Raw genomic sequence first — 22,313 nt, 5'->3', positions numbered from 1 at the left:
TTGCCTTAGTCCCAATTTATAAGAAAAGTGTTCAGTATTTTCAACATTAGGTATGAAGTTACCTATAGATTTTTGCATGTAAAAAAAGAAAAGTTTAAATAGAGCTTAAGCCCGTGTTAATTAAGTTTTCTGTAGCCATCACAGAATAGAACATATAATATCAGTGTCTACATCTTTTGTTACTATATACTAAAAAAGGACTAACACCACATATATTCAGTTGTGGAATTTTCATGTTAACTTTTATATCTTAGAGATCTTGTAGTTTATAAACAGTCCATCTAGTTTGTATTTATAAGGAATGCATTTATCTAAAAAATCCTAAACTATGTAGAACATGTTTAAATATACATGTTCTTTAAGAGAAGTGTAATGATAATAATAATACTAGGCATATACTAGTTGTGGTAATAGAAGTTCTAGTAATATTTGTAGTAATTGCTAAAATAACTGTATAATAATATCAGTTAATATCCTAAATATTTTATGTGTAGTAAATTAATCTTTAAAAAAAATTACAAGACTTTTTTTATAATGTCTACAAACTAGGGATAAAGAAAAGGAAGCCCATGTCAGCCATAAAGCTGGTGAATTACAATGCTGGAATCAGAGCCCAGTTAAGCGCACACACAGTTAACCACAGCACTGTACTGTGCAATAAAACTCCCAGCAAGACCTTAATTGATGCATTTATCACATGTGAATTTTACCTGAATGATGTCCTTTGTAACATTAATTATTCATCACTTTGCCAAGGAAAAAGAATACAGGAGGTGATGGGAGAGATATAAAGAAACCATATATATTTCAACTCCGCAAAAAGATTATAGAAAAGTAAATAGGTTATCCATGTGTATCTGTAAACCAACCTCTTTTTATCCTCCCTATTTTTCTCCCCTTCTCAGACACTAACACCCCCAATTCTACTCTCTACTTCCAGGGGCTCAAAATATTTTTTAAATCCCACATATGAGTGAGAACATGTGGTATTTATCTTTCTGTGTCTGGCTTATTTCAACTAATATAATGTTATTCATATGTAAAGATAACTATAGCATGTGCCATCCTTACTATGTTTGTAGAATTTATGCCAGCTGAGTTACTCAAAAAGTTTCTAGTTAATTAAGTAAATGTATGTACAGCACCTTTGGAAGAGTTCCATAATCTTTTTGTCAGAGGCACCCAACTCATATCAACAAACAAAATATTCTTTTAAAAAATTAACATATCATTATTGCATAATGTGTGTTAATGAGTATTCTAAATTAATATATTAATGAATGACTCAATTAAGCTAATGCGTTAATTTATATATGCATTAACTTCTTAATTTAAACAATGCTATAAGATATATAACATACACTAACATACACTAATATTGTTCCCATTTTAAACATAAGAATTTGAAACAGAGAGATTTTAAATAAGTTCATAGGGGATAGAACTAGTAAGGAGCAGGACTAATAATATGGCTATGAATAAAAATATAGATTATATAAAAGTAATAATATAATAAAATGATTTTGTATAATATGTAATTAAACATGCTAATTTTATATCAATAACTAATACACAAATGATTTCAAAATTAATATGACAATTATTTTTCTAGATAAAGAAAAAAATAGTATGCCATATATTGTATCTATCTATATCAGTTTATAATCATTTGAATTATAAAATAATAGAATGTGGCTGTCATATCATTTTTAGGGTATCTGAGCAAATTATATTTTTTCCCACAATCACACTGGATATACTCTATGAGCACTGTATGTTTTAGTGGCCTTTAACCTCTTCCCACCCTAAATGCACTCTACCAAGAAAATTAGTCTTGTTATGTGAATTGACAGTGGATTAAGTATGTTTTTGTATCTGAAGCAAGCCAAATAAACAGCCAAATGAAACTAGAAGGTAACAACACTAACATAGAAACTGAGACAGGAAAAAAAAAAAACCTGTCAATAACTAGAATCCAGAAATATTAAGATTAATGGCCTGTGAAAGAATGGTAGAGTAGGCTCGATATGAAAGCAGTCACGTCGATGAATTAGACAACCCCTCTGAACAGCTGTGCCTCCAGTGAAAAGAAAGTGGGAAATATTTGTCATCAGGCACTAGAAATCTGAAAAGTAACCTACAGGTCCTTCCAGTAGCATGGGGTAATAATACCATTATTATGGTATAATGTTGATGCTTTTGAGCTGCTCTTGCATGGGTCTGGTGTTCTGAATTACACTACAGCTGAGCAGAGGTCAGGCAAGCCCAAAGCTGAGAACGTTTAAGAGATTTCATATATTAAGTTACACCAAGACTTGGAAGCCTCAATATATACTTTCTCTGTAGAAATCTATTATTAATTCAAACTTCTAAGGATTCCACAGAGTTTGTTCTGCCAACTCAAATTCACAATTTGTTTAATAAATTTTAATATTTATTAATTTTTAATAAATTAAATTATAAATTATTTATAATTTATATTATAAATAATTTATAAATAAATATAAATTAAATAAATATAAATAAAGGGGCACACTAATACAATACAAATAAACTAATAAACAAAATGAAGCAAGCTAACAGGAGCAAGAGTGAACAATGCCAACAGCAAGAACAAGACAAGATTTGTATTTTAAATACTTAAAATTCTAAAATTGTTAGAGACAAATTATTAGTAACAGACATCAACTGTATAATATATATTAATGTATGAAACATTTAAACATTTAAAAAGATATTTAAATATTCAAGCAATACCAAACATAATTTCAGAAAAAATTACTCAGCTTTTAAAAGAGCCAAATAGCATTTAATTAAAATATTATTTAATTAAAAATTAAGTCAATAGATTAAACAGCAGATTAGATGAACTTCAATCAAGATAATGAACTATAACTTATATATATGTGAGTGTACATGTATATGTATTATGTATGTAACATAGAATAATAAGCTATAATATATGTAAATATCATGTTACATATGTGTGAAATATATGCAAATATTATATATATCATATATTTATGTACATGTATACACATACGTATTTCTGAAAAATGTCCCAAAAAGGTAGAATATATAGACTATAGAGTAGAATGAGAAAGTATCAAAAGTTTAATCTGAAATATAGAGAGTAATCAGAAGTAATAACACAGAGAAAATATTAGAAGAGAATTTAGTTGAGAATTTTAGTTGAGAACTTTCCAGAAGTGATGAAATACATGATTCCACAAGTACAGGAAACACAGTGTATACCAAGTAAGATAAATAAGAAGAAACCCAAGTCTAGACACGTTACAGTAAAATGAGAGATTACCAAAGTAAAGTCCATCCAGACAAAAAAGCCATATTACCTACCAAAAATATTGTACCATTATACCAACAAAAAGCATCTCAGCAAGATTAATGTGATTCAGAAAACGGTGGAAATGTACCCTTAAAATATTGAAAGAAAATTTTTAAAATTCAAAAGCCAGTATTTCAGAAGAAAATACCTTCTAAGTCCGTTTGCTACACAAACATCCTTGAAAAGAGTGCACGGAACAAAAGCTGTCAGTGCCTCTGATTGCATGATTTGCAAAAATGTGAGTGAACCCAGGAGATCTGCCTCCAAACAGTATCTGCCCTTTGTTTCCATATCTTGGCTTCTGGAGAATGTTCCTCTACGTAGGCCACTCCATCAACAGGTGTTTGAACCAAATCTGTTCAATTTATCTCATGTAGCTTTTAATTAAGGATATCATCAAGGGAACTCTAAGCAGGAGGATGATAAAAACCTGCAAGCAAAATTTATCTCAGCAGTGTCTCCGACCCCCCACTCCAGGGTCTCAGAACCAACCTCCTGGACACATCGCATAAATCATCCAGATCTACCTTATACATCCAACGTGGCTTTTGCCTTATGTGTTTGTCTTGGGCTTTCTACTTGGCCTGTGGAATTAAGTCAGGTGCAGCAGGATACACTAGTGATTGCATAGATGTCACTACTTGACCTACAGAGAGGCATCTTGGACAATTGTGTCATCCAAAATATCTGGTCAGTGGACTGTGACTGACCTGAATTCCTTTCAGAAACAATGTCCTGTCATTGATCACTTCACTTCACAAAATGTGTTAGTGAAACATTTATTATCAACTTTTCTAATTGCATACCTCCTGTTATGAAAAGAACTTCCTGCAAGGTATCTATAAATGATGAGTCTGTTGTCCCATTGATGTGACTTTGCAGTTGGGACCTATATCGTTCAGGAGACATAGACTGACAGTGCATCAAATATGGCTCTCCAGCCTGCTGTCAGATCTCAGGTTTCCCAATTCAGTTAGAATAACAGACTCTACTCCTTGTTTTTGGAGTGATAGCTTGAGGGAAGTGTGCCTAATTTGTCTTGGTTTTTCTAGCAACCAGACTGGTAGCATTCATTCACCCCACAGAATGAGAGGGGAGGTGGGAAAGACGTCTGATGGTGTTGACAGGTGATTTGCATGGGAGGTTCAGGAGCTGGTGCCATCTCCTGTTTCTAGACTTCTCTGGTAAGGTTAAGTGAAATGGAAAAAGGAATGTCTGGGGAAGTCAGACACAGCACGCAGTTAACTTTAAGACACTTGCAACACTTTGAGAGACACACAAGGACATTTCCTTGGGGAGGAAAGATGTCAGGGTGGCATGGAAAAACAAAAGCTCATGAATGTATCTTGTCCCTCTATTTATTTCAGAGTTGAAGGTGTTCCCTCTCCAGGAATACCTGGTGTTGTTCCCCTTCTATTACCACAAGATTAGTGGGTCCCATTACAATCACTAAAATTTTACTTTCTTTCCATCAACTCCTAAACTTTACACAAGAACATTTTATCCATAAGAGTATATTAGGAGGGACAAGGGAAGTTTTATAAAGAGAGATCCATTATGTTTTCAACTATGGCCTGCGTGTACTACTATCAGTGGATTCAAAGAGCAGTGTGATCCACAATTGAGTTTGAATCCCTAAGGCCTCCTTTGGACAGGCTGCCAACTGGAGGGCATAGCAACCAGGGCAGCCTGCAGTTGCTGGCAGGGGAAGTAAAGAGAAATTCTCAATGTTTAAAATAGGTATATATAGCCTCCTTGCATCTTATTCGCTACCTAAGAGCCAGCTGAGAGGGTATGCTGCTTTTCTGGGGACAGCAAAATTCAGGGACCAAATTGCCTTACTAAGATATGTGAACCATGTGGAGGTGAGGGAGGCAGAGACATAAATCTTTTTGAGTTTATTTTTTAAGAGCCATTCCCAATGCCCAACAATATCAGATTCTTGTGGATGGTCGGGAGCATGAAAAGTGCTTAACTACCTTGCCGGCCAACACATTACTGAGTAGATTAGGTGATAAAAAGTGCACTGTGGTCAGTCTGCAAATAGCCCAAAGAGCTACACATATGACACAGATTAGTTTTAAACGGTACAGTGATGCTGTCAGAGCCAGCTGGTAAAACTGGAACAGCGGCAGCATTACCAGAAAAAGTCTCAATAGAGATTTGTAGCTCAAGGTGCTCATGAGGGTTGTGGAGCCCCACAGGTAGGAGATGTGACACAACTTGCTGGGTGGCTTCCAAATCAGCCTGTTGGTTTAGTTGAGTTGTAAAGGACCAAGGAGAATGCCTAAGTGGGGAATATACTCTCTCCAATACCCAAAGAATGCAATAAGGTTTGGGGCCTACATTTTGGTGGTAAGAATCAAAGAGATAGCAGTTTTTCTTCACTGTTAGAGAGATAAGCATTGTAAATCCACCTGCATAGCTCTAAGAAATATAGTAAACAGGGGCCGGGCCCAGTGGCTCATGCCTGTAATCCCAGCATCTTGGGAGGCTGAGGCAGGCGGGTCATGAGGTTAGGAGTTCGAGACTAGCCTGGCCAATATGGTGAAACCCCATCTGTACTAAAAATACAAAAATTAGACGGGCATGGTGGCGTGTGCCTGTAATCCCAGCTACTCAGGAGGCTGAGGCAGGAGAATCGCTTTAACCTGGGAGGCAGAGGTTGCAGTAAGCTGAGATCATGCCACTGCACTCTAGCCTGGGTGGCAGAGCAAGACTCTGTCTCAAAAAAAAAAAAAAAAAAGAAAGAAAGAAAGAAATACACTGAACAGATGCCAAACTTTGTTAGAGTTTATCAGCCATCTCTTCTGACAGAGGTGTAATAATACTGTAGTCAGAGTCATGGAGATAGAGGCTTTGGACTTGCCAAACAACAGGGTATCATCTGCATAGGAAAAGCTTTAGGCATTTAAGGTTTGTTAAAGTTATCCAGAGAATTACAATCCATAGTGTACATAGATAGATAGATAGATAGATAGATAGATAGATAGATAGATAGATAGATAGAGATGAGGAGATTTATTATAGGAATTGAGTCACGTGGTAATGGAGGCTAACAAGTACCAAGATCTGTTGTCTACAAGCAGGAAAGTCAGGAAAGATGATGATATAATTCAGTCTGTGGCCCAAGGTGTGAGAGTCAAGGGCCAGATGGTTAAGTCCCAGATGTGAGTCCAAAACCCCGAGTGGAATGAGTGCTGATGTCAGAGGGCAGAAGATAGATGTCTCAAGCAGAGAGAGGCAATTTGCACTCCCTAGGCCTTTTTTATTCTATCCAGACCCTCAACCAATAGGATGATGCCCACCCACATTGGTGAGAGGGTCTTCTGTACTCAGTCCACCAATTCAAATGCTCATCCCTTCTGGAAACATCCTCATAGTCATGCCCAGAAATAATGTTTGACCATCTATATGGTATCCCTTAGCCCATTCAGATTTACACATGAAATTAACCATTGTATGAAGTTACACGCACCTATTTGTGGCAAATGATAAGAGGTTTCCATCTCCCACAAGAAAACTTCTTTACACGTGAATCTTGGCTCACTCATGGTAAGGGAGAATCTCTTCTACCATTTACCAGACAAAAAAGTACAAGTATATAGCACATCACTACCTAATGTGAATTCAGATGTGGAAGCAAGAATAGCATGCATTGAATTGGCCCCAAAAGCCTCATAGGAAAGGTCACGTTGGCTTACCTTCCTTATTACCTTTTATAGTGTAAACCCTGCCCAGATATTATCAGTTGAATCCAGTGCCACCTTCTCCAACAGAACCAGACATAACAGTGACTTGGGTTGGGTGCCTGCATCCAACACAGTCTTAAAAGCTTGTATCACCCCCTATCGCAAAGTTCTTCAGTATAGGTGAATAAGTGTACTGGGCCTTCTGTCTTACTTGGAGAGAGAGAAACTTTGAGCCCATTGTCAAGATAACAACCCTTCCTCCCCCTGCCCAGAGGTTAGTGAGCAATAACCAACCAAAGCACCATTGGAACAGTTTGAGCCAAACCTACTGTCCAGACATGAAAAATATTTTTTTTTCTTTTTTAGAGAGAGGGTCTTTCTCTGTCACACAGCTAGAATGCAGTGATACAATCACAGGCCACTGCAGCCTGGAATTCCAGGGCTCAATGATCCTCCTGCCTCAGCTTCCTGAGTAGCTGGGACTACAGGTGCACAGTACCAGCCCAGCCACTTTTTTTTTTATTTTTATTTTTGTGTAGAGATGGGATCTCACTATGTTTCCCAAACTGGTCTCAAACTCCTGGCCTCAAAGTGCTCCTCCTGCCTTGGATTCCCAAAATGCTGGGATTATAGGCATAAGCCATGACACCCAGACTAGGCTTGAAACTTTTAATAACAGAGAATATGGGTGAGCCTTTCACTACCCTTGTTCATGATTTGGGTGATATAATTCACTACTAGGTCTTCTAATATGGTCTGTGGGACTTGTGTTCTTTCACTTACAGAAAGCCACTTCTCAGCCAGCATCTCATCATCGTTGCCAAAAACCACTAGAACTGTGAAGGGTCTGAAAATTTTATCCCATTTGCAAGATGCTGCAATTTCTTGGAGGTTGGCAGAAGACATGATATCCTGGGCCAGAGACAAAGGAATATTGTACTTAGTGCACGGGCAGCATAATCTTTGATGTTCGTGTCAGTTCTCCTTTGCTCACAAGTCCCGCAGGGGTAATGCACAGTGGCATAGTTTGATGTTCTTCACACATTGATTTTATGTTGCAGCTAAGGAAATCCCAGTATTTTCTAAAAGACTGCAAACAATCCCACCCAACCTTTGCTCATGCAGAGACATTGTCTTTTTTTACTGGACAGAAAAAAACCCTTCTCTCTCTTCCAGAAGGAGACACTACCTCTGTCTTGCAACTGTATTTCCTAAACAAACAAAATTGAATAGATAATACAGAACAAAAGGCTGCCAGTGTCTCTGCTCCCACAAGGTACAGCAATACATTGGGTACTTGTCCCCCAACACTACACAATAATAGGGCAATTCTATTGATATTAGACAAACTAGATTTTCACATAAAAGCCATAGAAAATGGCAGAGAGAATTACTACATAATGATTAATATGTTAATTCTCCTGGAAAATCTGATACAATAGTTCCAATCATGGAAGTATATAATAAAATAGTCTCGAGATATATAAAGCAATTTTTACCGGGACAAACTGTCATATCTCATCAGCACATAGTGAGATTTTAGTACTCTTAGTAATTGATGGAGCTACAGGGGGAAAAAAAAGTTAATCTTTTCCCCTGCCCTCCCTGGCTCAAAGTAAATCAGAGGGGCCCCCCAGTTGGTGAAGGGGGGAAGGGTTGAGCTCTCTAATACAGTCCTGATGGTAAACCCACCTGTATTTAAGAACATGGGCCATGTAGTTGGAAAAGTTCCTAGAATTTTTATGCTACAGAGGAAGGCAGCAAGAATGTAAGACTGATTCTATTGCACATTTAAGAAAATTGGTTGAACATATAACTAAATGTAAGTTTCTCATTCATGGAGAAAGTATTTACAAACATGGAAAAAGGCAATCGGCAAAGAATTTTGACACATTGGATTGGCATTGAGGAAGGCAGTCTCTTGTGCAGTCTTCTGACCCCCACTCATCCACATAAAGATGGGCCATGAGCCTGGAACACATCCTTACCGAGAGATAGGGAGGCCACACAGCCTGTGCTTGGCTTAGCACCTTGTGTGGGAGTATCTCTTCCTGTTTCAAATGTAATGAGTGTTCCTTTGTTCTGCTTAAGCATGCACCTCGGTGGCCCCCAGGCAGGCCCAAAGCTTTCTGGATTTCAGATTACATGTAAGAGAGGATGGGTCCTTCTACTGCAGCAGGAAACAGGTGCACATCAGTTGCCTTGTGTCAGCTGCTGGAGGGTCCATTAGCCATGGGTGGGGGCAGGGCACAAACACATTGAAGCCGATCTTGCTCTGTCTCTTCCTCATGTGAGTAAAGCATTGTTTCTTCCAGGGCTGCCTTGTGAAAATTTCCCTTGGTGACTCCCATATTAAGAAGCAATAGACAGAAGTGTGTAGGGTTCTCCCCTGAGATTGATAACACACTCTCTGTTTCACTTTATCCTCATGTTTCTTCCTTTTTATACTCACTTTCCTATAGAAACTTACTCTTAATAATGTTCTAACTGCTCTGATTAACAGTTCCTTCCTCTTCGCTATGCCACCATTGCCAGGACTTCTCCTTCCCAAATGTGTGTTCTGGGCCCTGGTGTCAGATGTACACATTTTCTTGAAGTGAGTCAACAGAGGGCATTTTAGGGCTCAGGAAATCATGGCTTTTTAGGTTAATCCCTCAGATTTACTCAAGGGGAGACTTTACACGGAGGAAACACTATGTTTTATGTGTTCGTATAATTGTGCCAAAGCTAAATTCACCAGCTCTTGCCCATCTTTCTCATTTAGAAATCCCAAAATATACTGTTGCTACCAGTGCATAAAACAGTTTGGGGACCATTGATCATTTCACATGTATCTTGGTTATAAAAATAGTACATATTTTAAAATAAGCCCTTGGTATTTCTTAAGCATAATAAACAAGGAATTTCTTCACATTTTATATATTTTAAAGCAGTTAATGTAACAATTTAGTTATGTAAACCACATAGACATTGAAATGTATGTACAAGCTATCACACTTCAGTATTTTTATGTTTGGGTAACCATTGAAATCACCTACTACTTTGAAGTATTCAAAGTCTTTTCTTTGTTAGCTAAACTTAAACTTCTGCCCTGAATCTTTCCGCTACTTGCATTTTTTTTTACAATGCATCCCTTCTTGCCTACTCCCATTCTTTTAAAATTTTGACTCTCATTTATATCTGTAAAGTTAATTTCTTCTGAAATGCTATACTCATGACCTTCTATTCTCATCTTATTTTTTATTATTTTTAACAACACTTGTATCTCTTTGAAAAATCCTCTTAGTTGTTATTTGGCAAATCTCATATTATATACTAAGGTAAATAATAAAAAATGTAAGTTAAGAGTAAGTAAAAATGATTTTATTAATCATATGTATCATACCAATAATTAAACAACCTATTCTTATAGGTTTTATTTTACTTGAAGCTATTTTAATTGAAAGCAACATTAATCTGGAATAATTTAAACAAGAATTTTGATTTGAATGACAAAGTTTAAACAAATAAAATGAAACTATTATAAGATAAACCTACTAGCCTTTTGATCTTTCCATTTTTTAAATATATTACATTTTGAAGTTTAGGATCATCCATGTGTCCAGTTGTTTTCTTTTTGGCATTTTCTGATATTCCACTGCAGGCTATTGTGAGCTTTGTGTCAAATGAGAAATTTTTGCAGAGTATTTTGAGATGTGTTTCGTTTTGGGAGAAAAATAAAATATTCGTATTAAAAATTCCTGTTTGGAAAATTAGAGATATACTGGTCCAGAGGATATGGTACATCTGAGAGAATGGGTTTAGTAAGGTAAGGGTTAGGTATGGTTTTGTTACTTTTTTTCCCAGACGTTCTCCTTGGTCAGTTAATCTGGTTACCAACTGGAGCAGTATTTTAACTTGTTCGTGACTACATGACAAGGATTGCACACATACTAACCTGGGTTGTAGTGTCCTTACTTCCTCATCTCAGCTTAGTTAGCTTAAATTCAACTAGTCCTTTACAATTGCCAGTTTCTAGATGCTATCTTGAATGCCTCAAGTTTGAAGTATAAGGTAAAATGAAAAATTAACTTGCATATCTGTGAGCCTTAGAGACTGCTTGAATTAAGAACTTTAATATTCTCAGGACTCTGTGGGTCCATTTCTCATTTTCAGTTTGCCTAGGAGCACCTATGCTCACATCTCTAATGTTACCCTTGCAAAGGGCTTGCCTCTCTTCCCTCTGACTGAATTAAGAAAGCAGGAACATGACTCTCACCTGCCCTATAGCACAAGAATTTTTTTCCCTGTGGTGGGGCCAGTATGATATATTATTAATATAACATTTTGTGATATAAAAAGAAGTTTTTCGAAATCAAGTTTCTGGTGAGAAAAGGAAATGCTCCTCCAGCGAAGCAGGGTGTTATTCCGTGATGAAATGTAGAGTGTTCCACAAAGAGAACAATGGTGTAGTGTCCACTGTGGTGCAGAGGGTTTTTAATGTTGTTACTATGTTTAACTTCCTGTGTGTGTATGTATGCTGCAATTAAGACATTTCTGTGTAAGTGATATATCCTGATTGAATGAACAAATGGATTTAAGGCTGGAGTCCTCATTTCCTCTTGTGGTTATGTTTGAATGGGGAACACCATTCAATAGGGATCAGAAGAACTTTAGTGAACGGTGTTTTCTTGGGAAAGGGTTAGCTACAGCTGAATATGAGGAATGCTGTTTATGAGAGTTCAAACCATGTCTTTGATATTGGCTATTTAGAGCATTAAAAATATAATGCATTAGTCAGTCCAAGATAGATTAAAATGGGGAATAAAAAAGTGACTCATGACATTCCATATTTTCTGATTTGTTTTTCACTTGAATGAAAATTTGTATTGCTACCATAAGAAAATAACATTGCTGCTATTTCTATTGCTGATTATATACTTGTTCTACATTAGAACTATAAAATAGTGCTTGAATCCCATTTCAGCCCTATATTTTTTTATCAGTTGCATAAGCTCTCTAAACTTCACTTGAAAAATTTATTGTAAAAATATGTCTTGTTTTTATGATCAAAAGAATAATACATCTAAACTGCTTAACACAGTGTTTGACATATAGTAGTGCCTCAATGAAAGTAGGCCATTGTCAACTGTATCTTTTCTTGCTTTAGCTGATTTGTATTTTCTGGTTTCTCTAGATAATTAAGTTGGTTTGTAGAATTGTTATTGACAGTTGGTTTGTAGAATTGTTATTTTATATGGATTACTTTAGTGAATGCCCGAGAAAAAATTCCTAAGGGAAATATGGAAGGGATCTTGAGAATTGAATTAACCCTTTCATTGCCTTACAGTAGACTAATGCCTAATCAAGGCTTCTCAGTCTAGGCACTATTGACATTTGGGGCCAGATAAATCTTTGTTCTGGCAGGGGGGTTGTCCTTTGCATTGTAAGATGTTTAGCAGCATTCCTGGCTTCTAACTAGTAGATGCCCAAACAATCAGTCTCCCTTCTGCCTCCAGTTGTGACAAACAAAATTGTCTCAAATGTCAATTTTGACATTTGAGGGGGGAGTGAAATTATCCCCAGCTGAAAACCTCTGCTTTAAGCCATGTAGCAGGGCCATGATGATTTCATCAGCTTGAAAACTGGTAACAACAGCCTGTCGCAGTGTTTGCTGACCCTGAAGGTTGGGCTCTTTTTCATATGCCGCATTTTTTTCCAATAATATGATCATATTTTCTTCTTCAATCCTCTTATTAAACAAATAACTGTAAAATAACTTTCCGTGACTAGTGTCAAAATCATTCTGCAGGCTTGCTTTTCACAAGAACTCGTAACTTAAGTGATCTCAATACTCGGGGTCTTAGATAATCAGGAAAGCATTAATCATGTCTTTCTCTACATTATTTGCATTTTTTGGTAATTATAGACTAATGAGCATGCCCTTTATGTGATATTTTAGTTCACATATACCTTTATAAATATTTCAGCTTTGTGGTAATTAAGTAAATTGAACATTATTAATTAGAAATGCAATCAGTGGGTATAGCTAAAAAATATTTTAAAGTAGCATTTTTTAATGTCCTAATATTCTTTGAGTAAAATTCTCCATGGAATTTTTTTCCAATTTTAATTCATAAGTAAATAAAACTAAGTAGCTTTTTGATAAAAAGTAGCTAAAATCATATGATTATATACAAAGGGCATATTTGCTATACATCTGATTCTGTTATTCTTTATAGAAATGCATAGAAAAAAAGGTGTTGAGTAGAATCATTCTGAAATCATTTCACATATAAAGTAACTTTTGCAAAGCTATAATTTTATCATTTCATGAAAATCATAAAGACAGCTTTGAAATTTTTAAATTGTAATTATGCCAAAGAAAGCTACAAGCTGAAACATATTTTGATGAAGAATTAACCAAATTTTTATAAAGATTATGTAATTCTCTTGTAAGTTATTCTCCTAGTGCCTAATGATATAAAAAATGAATCATCAACTTTTGGGCAGAAAATATGATTCCTGTTATTCATAAACTAATAGTTGTTGTATGTTTGTTGTTCATTCAAGTATTAGCCAGGCTTTTATGTTGTTTATATTTTAAAAATCACTGCTAAATAAACTACATTTAAAGCATAAATGAGTGCGGTATAACACATCTATGAAGGGAGATAAACATATATTCAAATGGTAAAATTTAATATTAGCTATAATTAATATTGACTTTTGGCTTTGTCTGCTCCTATACCACTCACAGTTGCTCCTGAACTTTTCTTAAATTATGTCATGAATCAGAATTATTATATGAGAAAGTTCGGGGTTCTGAAATATTAAGTTAACAGAAGTTACAGTGCAGAATATTAAATTTGAAGTTGTAATTCATTTGGCTTTCATTAAAACATTCATAATTGCTTAACTATTTATGTCTACCTTCGAATAGATTTTGGACTTCTTAATTACATTTAAAAATGCACTGTGATTTTACTGACAAAATCTTTTTTTTTCAATTTTTGAAGCATTGAATAATGAAAAATAACAATACCATTGAAAGTGTTCTCTTGAAAGGATCAATATGCTACTATAAACATGTTCAAAGTCCTTAATAATTTTTAATCATTTGTTGCAGGGCTCGTTAAGAATTTCAACTGTCCATTAAGGAGTCACTTGACAAGAAAAAATAAAAATATTGTAGAGACATGAGTAATCTGATTAGCTATTGGGTGCATTCGGTGCTTCTTGATATCAGCTGAAGCTGAATTAAATTAGTCACTGGTGCATTTGTCGATTGGAGCCAGAAAGTCTACCCTATTTAATTTTAAAATCATTTTCTCTGAGTAAATTATGGCAGTAGCCACCAAAGAAGTCATATTACTTCAGAATTAGCAAGATCTATTTCTTTTAGAGTAGGAAGATAATTATTGACTCTTAAAAGATGGAGCACACATAGGCTCAAAATAAAGGGATGGATGAAGGAAGATTTACCAAGCAAATGGAAAGCAAAAAAAGAAGGGGTTGCAATCCTAATCTCTGATAAAACAGACTTTAAATCAAGAAAGATCAAAAATGACAAAGACGGGCATTACATGGTGGTAAAGGGATCAATGCAACAAGAAGAGCTACTATCCTAAATATATGAGTACCCAATACAGGAGTACCCCGATTCATAAAACAAGTTCTTAGAGACCTGCAAAGAGACTTAGACTCCCACACAATAATAATGGGAGACTTTAACACCTCATTGTCAATCTTAGACAGATCAACGAGACAGAAAATTAACAAGGATATTCAGGACTTGAACTCAGCTCTGGACCAAGCGGACCTAATAGACATCTATAGAACTCTCCACCCCAAATCAACAGAATATAAATTCTTAGCAACACATCACACTTTTTCTAAAATTGACCACATAACTGGGAGTGTAATTTTTAATCATGTCAAATATACAGTTATAAAATATTATTCTAGACATAAATGAAAATTACTTAGGCTTAAAATTCTACCAGGAGTAATGTTTACAAAGAAAATCAAGCCAGACACAAGTAAAACTAAACTAAGAAGTTAGCCAACAAATGAAAATATCATGTGTCATAGTATTTTTGATTGTTTAAGAGTATTCAGCTTTTACTAGCATTTACGGAGAGCCTGGTTCATGATAGCTACTGCGTGGGGAAAAACTGGCTGTTTGGTTCTTAAAACTCTGGAAATTAGGTATCATTATCCCAGATTTTTTAATGGGAAAATTGAGGCTGACAGCATTTGAGCAACTAGCCCTAAATGTTACTTTTAGGAGATGGTACTCAGAAGATTTAGATTCAGGCATTCCTCTCTTCTAGACCACTTATTTATCTTTTTCCATTACCTGTGTGGTGGAATCACAAATGCACTGTCATCACCATCTTAAGTGTTTTCAATCCTGTGGTCATACAAGCACCGAAGAGAGGCATGCTATACTGTTTTTTGTAAAACAAGTGAAATAAACTCTGGGGCTTGTAGAAACGTAAGATATGTGACAATATCTTATTACAAATGCACATTTATTCCAATGTAAGACCTATGGGAAGTTCAGTCTAAAAACCATTTGCACACGAGGATTAGAGAGACACTAAGCACATCATCACACCAAAAATATATGTGAAATATATATACATACAGAGTATATTATATAAAGGCTACATAAATATTTGGTTTATTTTGTATGTAAATATATATGTTTGTTCTCTATGTGTATGAATGTGTGTTTGAGCTATGGTGCTATGTTTGTGGAAAATCACAAGTAACTATAGAACTATTTAATGAACACATCAATTTACATATATATATTTTACAATTCTTTGCCTGAGGGATATAAGATGGGCCATTTGATGCTGTGCAAGTCACTGGCTAAAGACTGATGCATAGAGTCTCTGTAGCCAAAACTTAGAGTCCAATAAGTAAGAGAAGACATGCTTACTTAAGTAACCAAAAACCGAGATTATATTTGAGAAGCTCAAGAGATGTACTGTCAAACTCTATGTCATGCGTCTCTCCATTTGATTCTAAAATGTTCTACTCATGTCATACAATAGATCTGACAAACTAAGAATGACTTTTAAACCTATTATATTTCTCAGTGACTGTTCACCAAAATGATACCCAAAGCAACTGCATTTCTGCCTCTTTTACGAAGCAGTAATACTCTACATAAGTGTGTAATATTGCACTTTAGTATTGGAGACGTATTACCTGGTGGAAAAATCTCCAAATTACATGCATCAAAAATTACCTTTCTTTCTAAAAATTTCTTGAGTTTCTACTGATATAACTAAAGCATTTGAATTACTTTTTTTTTTCTCTTTTTATACAGTGCAAACTAGAATATCAGGCATGTGTCTTAGGAAAACAGATCTCAGTCAAATGTGAAGGACATTGCCCATGTCCTTCAGATAAGCCCACCAGTACAAGCAGAAATGTTAAGAGAGGTAAGTGACAAAAATATATTTATAATTTTACATTCATCACTCTCTACTAAAATGTTTTGCAATAAATGTTGTCATTAAATACACAATGAAGTTTGTTTTTATACAAATACCCAATATCATTTATATTTTTATTGAAGATATTTTCCTGTTAGCCTCAACTATTATAGCAAGAAATGATTTTCTTTAGATTTCTATTTATTTTGATAGTAATAACTAGATACTTCTTTCCTATGTGCTCATCATATATAAGAAATCTAAACCAATGCATTCTATAAACAGTTGTGTCTAAAACATGTGTTTTATATCTATTTTTTTCTTTTAGAGCAGAAAACTGATTATTGATAAAGTAGTAAGTAATTAAGTGGTTTGATCAGATCTGCAACTGCTCAGTCAATTAATACTAACCATTTTAAATAAAGATGTCTACCCCATGTATACAGTTGGTGTTTCATAATTTCCTGTGTAATAATTTTATAAGTTAAACTTTTTTTTGACCAGATGAAGTCTTTAATTCATTGTTTTTATTGGTTTACTATCTAATAAAAATAAAATGCATTCAACTAGATATGTACTATAATATATAACTTGACTTAAGATTATTTATTATAGTTTACATGGTATCATTATTATATTTGAAATATTGTTTATGCCTTTTTAAAAAGTCTCCATGGCTGCTAGCTCCAGCCCTCAGCACCTCTAGATAAAGAAGGAAGTGTGGAGAATAGGTACTTCTTTAAGTCAAAAAATATTTTATAGCTTTAGAGCACTGTCATCAACAGTTATATAATTTATTACTATTGAACTCTTCTAATAATTATTATTGGATGCCCTTATTAATGTGGATAAGTAATTTTTGCCCTTTTTCCTAAAAAATGTGAAGAATGGATATGCAAATAGGAAAAATGTATTCAGTATGAAATTTCTTTAATATAAACTTATGTATTTCATTGAGCATGATATATTTGTTATTCCATATTAAAGTACCATATAAATATTTTATTACAGATATAACTTCCGAACTTCAGTTATGCCACTTATATTGGTATTAACTCATTAAGTAATATTTAAGATGAAAAAAACAAAATAAAACTAAATGTTATAGCATTGCCTTTAAGAGAGACTATTTTTATTATTCAAAAATAAATTAGTCGATTTGAAAATTAATGGTAAATTAGTGCTCAATCATTAGATCCTGTGAGGAATGACACCAGTTGGTAGAAGAGAGATGCCACACTGCCTTTCAGGAGCTCTCTTCTTTTTTTTTTTTTTTTTTCCATAAGTTATTGGGGCACAGGTGGTATTTGGCTGCATGAGTAAGTTCTTTAGTGGTGATTTGTAAGATCCTGGCCCACCCATCACCCGAGCAGTATAAACTGCATCATATATGTTGCCCAGGAGCCCTGTTCTTTAAGCCTCATCCTTGCTGACATGCCCCGGTCTAAGTTTAACTACCCAGTGTGGTTCCTTCTGTAGTCCTCAGCCCTCAACTCCTCCAATCCACTCTCTTCAACACAGCCCAAATAAGGACTTTCAGTACCACCTTGAATATACTAATTAGCCCCCAGATAATCAAAAAGCTACTTGTGGTTTCCTTTTAACTGAAATTCTTTGATGTTTGTGCCTTCCTCATTCCCACTTCTGATGGAGTACATTTTCACAATTAAATTGAAGACAAAACTGACCACATTTATCTTTGGAAATCACTTCAGGTGGGAAACAAATCCTACCAGGTTCACTATCCATGAGCCAATTTTTTCACTGAAGGCTATTAAGAACAACATTTGAGATGTGGTCATAGTAAGTGTATATCTCTAATGTATCACAGACTTTCAAAAAGGCTTTACTTCGATGAGATTTCCCGCTTTTAAACTTCGTTTTGAATGAAAAGGTATTGCTGATATAGTATTAATTTATGATAATCAACCACAAGCTGCAAAAGGAACTCTAAGTGCATTAAAGATGGACGGTAGCACATCTGAGAAGAGGATCTCCTGTGAATAAACAATAATTATTTTTCATATTGTCAAATTTTCTGTATAGTGTGTATATTAATATATCAAGAACGAAACTTTTAAAATTCATATCATCAAGGGATAAAGATCATTTGTGTTCAATTGTGCGTAGAAAGAGAGGCAAGAAGAATTTAAACTAATCCTGCTCTGACAAATTGTCAGGGCAACGCAAGTACAGGATTTTGCTACCTGCTGTGGAAAAGCAGTACAGTCAATTTTGAGTGTCATTTCTACACAGTGCCAAAGGCTGAGAGACAGGGGAAATATAAAACCGAGTTTAGTATCATTTCTAATCTTTCAACTGTCATTTACATTAGAAGCATGCTTTAGGTAGACTGTGCAGTGCAGGAAATTCTATTTAATATCTTCTCTGTTCTAGAAAAAGTGAGGAATAAACTACCAACAATGAGATATTTCTTAAATCTTTCTGACTTCCTATATTTAAGGTCAAATTAGCACCATAGTATGTTTTCCTATGTTAAGATCAGAATCTTTAAATCTACTTGAAATGCATTAAAACTAATAAATATAGATTTTCTTCATAAAGTATGAATAAAGTTTTTCTCTATTTCTCTAATGTACTTATTAAGAAATGTGCATAAATTGGTCCAAATACATACATTCAAGTATTTTAAATAAATAAAAACAGATAAATTCCATGTTTTAAACCCTAAATTCTGACTTTACATAAGTAGATAAGCATACACCCTTCAATTAGTAACTTAGCTATACAGTTTTCTCATTTTCTAACTCATAAATTTAGTATTACACAGGCCAGTGTTTTGCAGTCCCTTTAATGGATTCCCTCCTTTTCTTCCATCTTTTTTTGTTAACGTACTGTTCAATTGCAAATAAAAAAGTATTATTTGTAAAGTAGATCAAATTCATTCAAAGGATATTGACATTTCAGCTGATTTTTAGAGGCCTCTAATATTTTTATGGCCAGGAAAATGTGAGATTCATAGTTGTGAGCATGGTCTATGAATAGACCATTTTCTACAGATTTTATGTATGTGTATAAAATGTAATCCTAAGAATTAGAAAGGACTTGCAAAACAAAAGTTCATTGAAAAAGAACATTGAAAAATGTTGTAGAAAACATTTATTTTTAAGTAGGATTTTTCTACCCTAGACAAATCTTAAATTGTCTACACAACAATGGTACATAAGCACAGTAAACTTTAGACATATGACACATCTAAAGTGCTCCATTGGTTTACTCATTTCACTGGTTAGAGTCAAAAGATCATTTTAATTGACATTTTCTGTTTGTTTCAAATCTGGGTATTCCAAAGTTCAAACTACTTTTCTTATGATTATGAGTTTTATGGTTTTATATATCTAACCTCTTAAAATTTAATTCATTTCAAATTATATCATTTTGAATATTTTAACCCCAACATGCATTTAAACACATACTCTTTATGCACCTTGATAGTTTGAATTGTTGAGTTTCAGTGAAGCCTGAATAGAGAAGGAAAATAACCTATTTTAAAAAGTAACAGGTGAAGCTGGGTAAAAAAAGGAGGAAGTAGAAAAGGAACGTGGAATCCTAAAGGCCCTGGGCACCTTCAAGAAAGCCATCCCTTGCTTCTAGGATACAGAGTACTTTCAAGGAGGATACAGTGCAAATCGGTCGTTGCCAGACATGAAAGCTTTGGAATTAATTTATCTGAGTCAAACATATGAAAATGTTTATGTTCTTGAGCAAAGAGTTAACATTTCCAAAACTGTTTTTCTAAGTTTTACTTGAAAAGAGTTAACAGTTTCTAGTAAATCTTAGAGAAATTTATTATGTTACTGAGAAAATTTTTTTGTTTGTTTGTTTGAAGTTGGGGTGGGTGGTTATTTTAGAAATAAGGCAACCAAGTCCCAGCAAGGATACTAGATGAAGAAATAACAGGAAAAATTGAATTGGGGTAATATTGCTGAGATGAAATTCACAAGGCTTTAAATCCAATTGGATATGATGGACAAGGAAAAAGAATCCCTCTAAGATTATTCTGAATTTAGTAATCTGGGTGATTTATAGAATGCTAACCAAAAGGACTAGCTTATTTTTCTGGACCTGTGGTTTGTAATTCCTACTAATCCTCATCTGCATTTTTAAAAATACAACTAGAGGTTTCTTTTATTGGGAGCTGAGAATCATGTAACTTATCATATTTCTCGTTTTGCCTTATTCATATAACTCTGTTATCCTACATACTAGACTTTAATCCTAAGAGTGTGTGTGTGTGTGTGTGTGTGTGTGTTTAACTAGTTTATGGAATTTCTTTCTGGTTTGTGCATTGTTATCCTGTGGAGAGCCTAACATTCATTAAGGGTATAAATTTTAGAATTCCAGTCCTTCACTGCTGTGTGGTTCTTAGCTATATACTTAAGTTTATGAGTCTCATTTCTTCATCTGTAAAATATAAAATATATAAATCATTAGGATTTATGGATGTATTTCCTCAAATTTAACCATCTTTGCATTTCTATTTCATTTCAAAAGATTATACCTGTAAAATGCTGCTGAATCCTAGTAAATTACATAACTTTTTCACATATTAAATGCCATTTGTAATTTTATTTGTGGTGCTTTTAACATCATATTGGGTGGTAAAAATTGAAGAGATTTAATTTTTTCTATACTTAATAGTATGTATTTGCATATTTTGCAAAATATTTGTACATTGAGAGCTTGAAACAACTCATCAGTACAATTCTTTAGCCTGAAAGTTATTATCGGTCATTTTTTTTTTCTTTTTTTTTTTTTTCTTTTTTTTTGTTGTTGAGACGGAGTCTCGCTCTTTCATCCAGGCTGACTGCAGTGGCGCTATCTTGGCTCACTGCAAGCTCCACCTCCCGGGTTCACGCCATCCTCCTGCCTCAGCCTCCCGAGTAGCTGGGACAACAGGTGCCCGCCACCACGCCCGGTTAATTTTTTGTATTTTTGTATTTTGTATTTTGTATTTTAGTAGAGACGGGGTTTCACTGTGTTAGCCAGGATGATCTCGATCTCCTGTATAGGTCATTTGCTTTGACAAGTCTTTCACATTCTTTTATAGCTACTAGCCATTGCAACATATATTTCCAGACACAGAGAGAGGGATATGTAGCCATGTATGTAGTTATATACTGCTTCTTGATACAATTACTAGTCTAAATGTACATTATAATATTTTGTAATTAAAAACAGCTTTTCTAGGTGATCTAGGTCATCAGGAAAGATAATAGTGAACTACCATCTGGACACATTTGTTAATGCCTGTACTCCCATTCCTTTATGTTTTAGCAGTTATAATTTTGTGACATTATTTAAATTTTCTTAAATTCTTTAGTACTTGATTTTTGACAATTTCTATCAGAATGTGTGTATTAAAATGCAAATTAGGCACTGTTAAAAGAAAGCAGTTTTAATGATTCATATGCTGTTGTCACGAGTTACTAAAAGACATTTGTTTCAAACCTTGGCCCTTGATGTGAGCTACGCATTTCTAAGTACAATGGGTCCAGCAATAAAGTACAAAAATCTTGTGCTGGCTTTTATTCTTTATTGGGACCCACACCAGACACAAGTTTGAGACAGATTTGTAATGAGTCCTTCTCACTTCAGAGATCATTGGTACCCATGAAATTTTAGTATGAGGTCAGAGATCATTCAACAACCACAACATAAACAAAAAGATAGCTGTTTATTTAACAAAAGATATCTCATCTGAGACTGATTGTATTATTTGTAAATGGATGTGGGGACAATGAGTATAGGTTTGTAATCATTAGCTTCCTTTCCATATTAAACTGCAAAGCCTGATAATTTTTATTTACAATATAACAA

General features: G+C 34.5%; 1 protein-coding gene across 4 annotated transcripts in view; it reads left to right on the top strand.

The window, feature by feature from the left end:
- The window catches only part of SPOCK3 (SPARC (osteonectin), cwcv and kazal like domains proteoglycan 3), a 496,712-nt gene that overhangs the window by 327,670 nt on the left and 146,729 nt on the right, over positions 1-22,313 (top strand). For all 4 annotated transcript variants that reach the window (XM_055111986.2, XM_055111987.1, XM_003821795.3 and 1 more), the window contains one exon: positions 16,364-16,478. In XM_055111986.2, coding sequence (XP_054967961.1) covers positions 16,364-16,478 — 115 coding nt within the window. The remainder of the gene's footprint in view (positions 1-16,363; positions 16,479-22,313) is intronic.

Source organism: Pan paniscus, chromosome 3 (genome assembly GCF_029289425.2).
Source record: "Pan paniscus chromosome 3, NHGRI_mPanPan1-v2.0_pri, whole genome shotgun sequence".
NCBI lineage: Eukaryota > Metazoa > Chordata > Mammalia > Primates > Hominidae > Pan > Pan paniscus.
The sequence above is the reverse complement of the archived record's forward strand: the minus strand, read 5'-3'. Positions and strand labels throughout refer to the sequence as shown.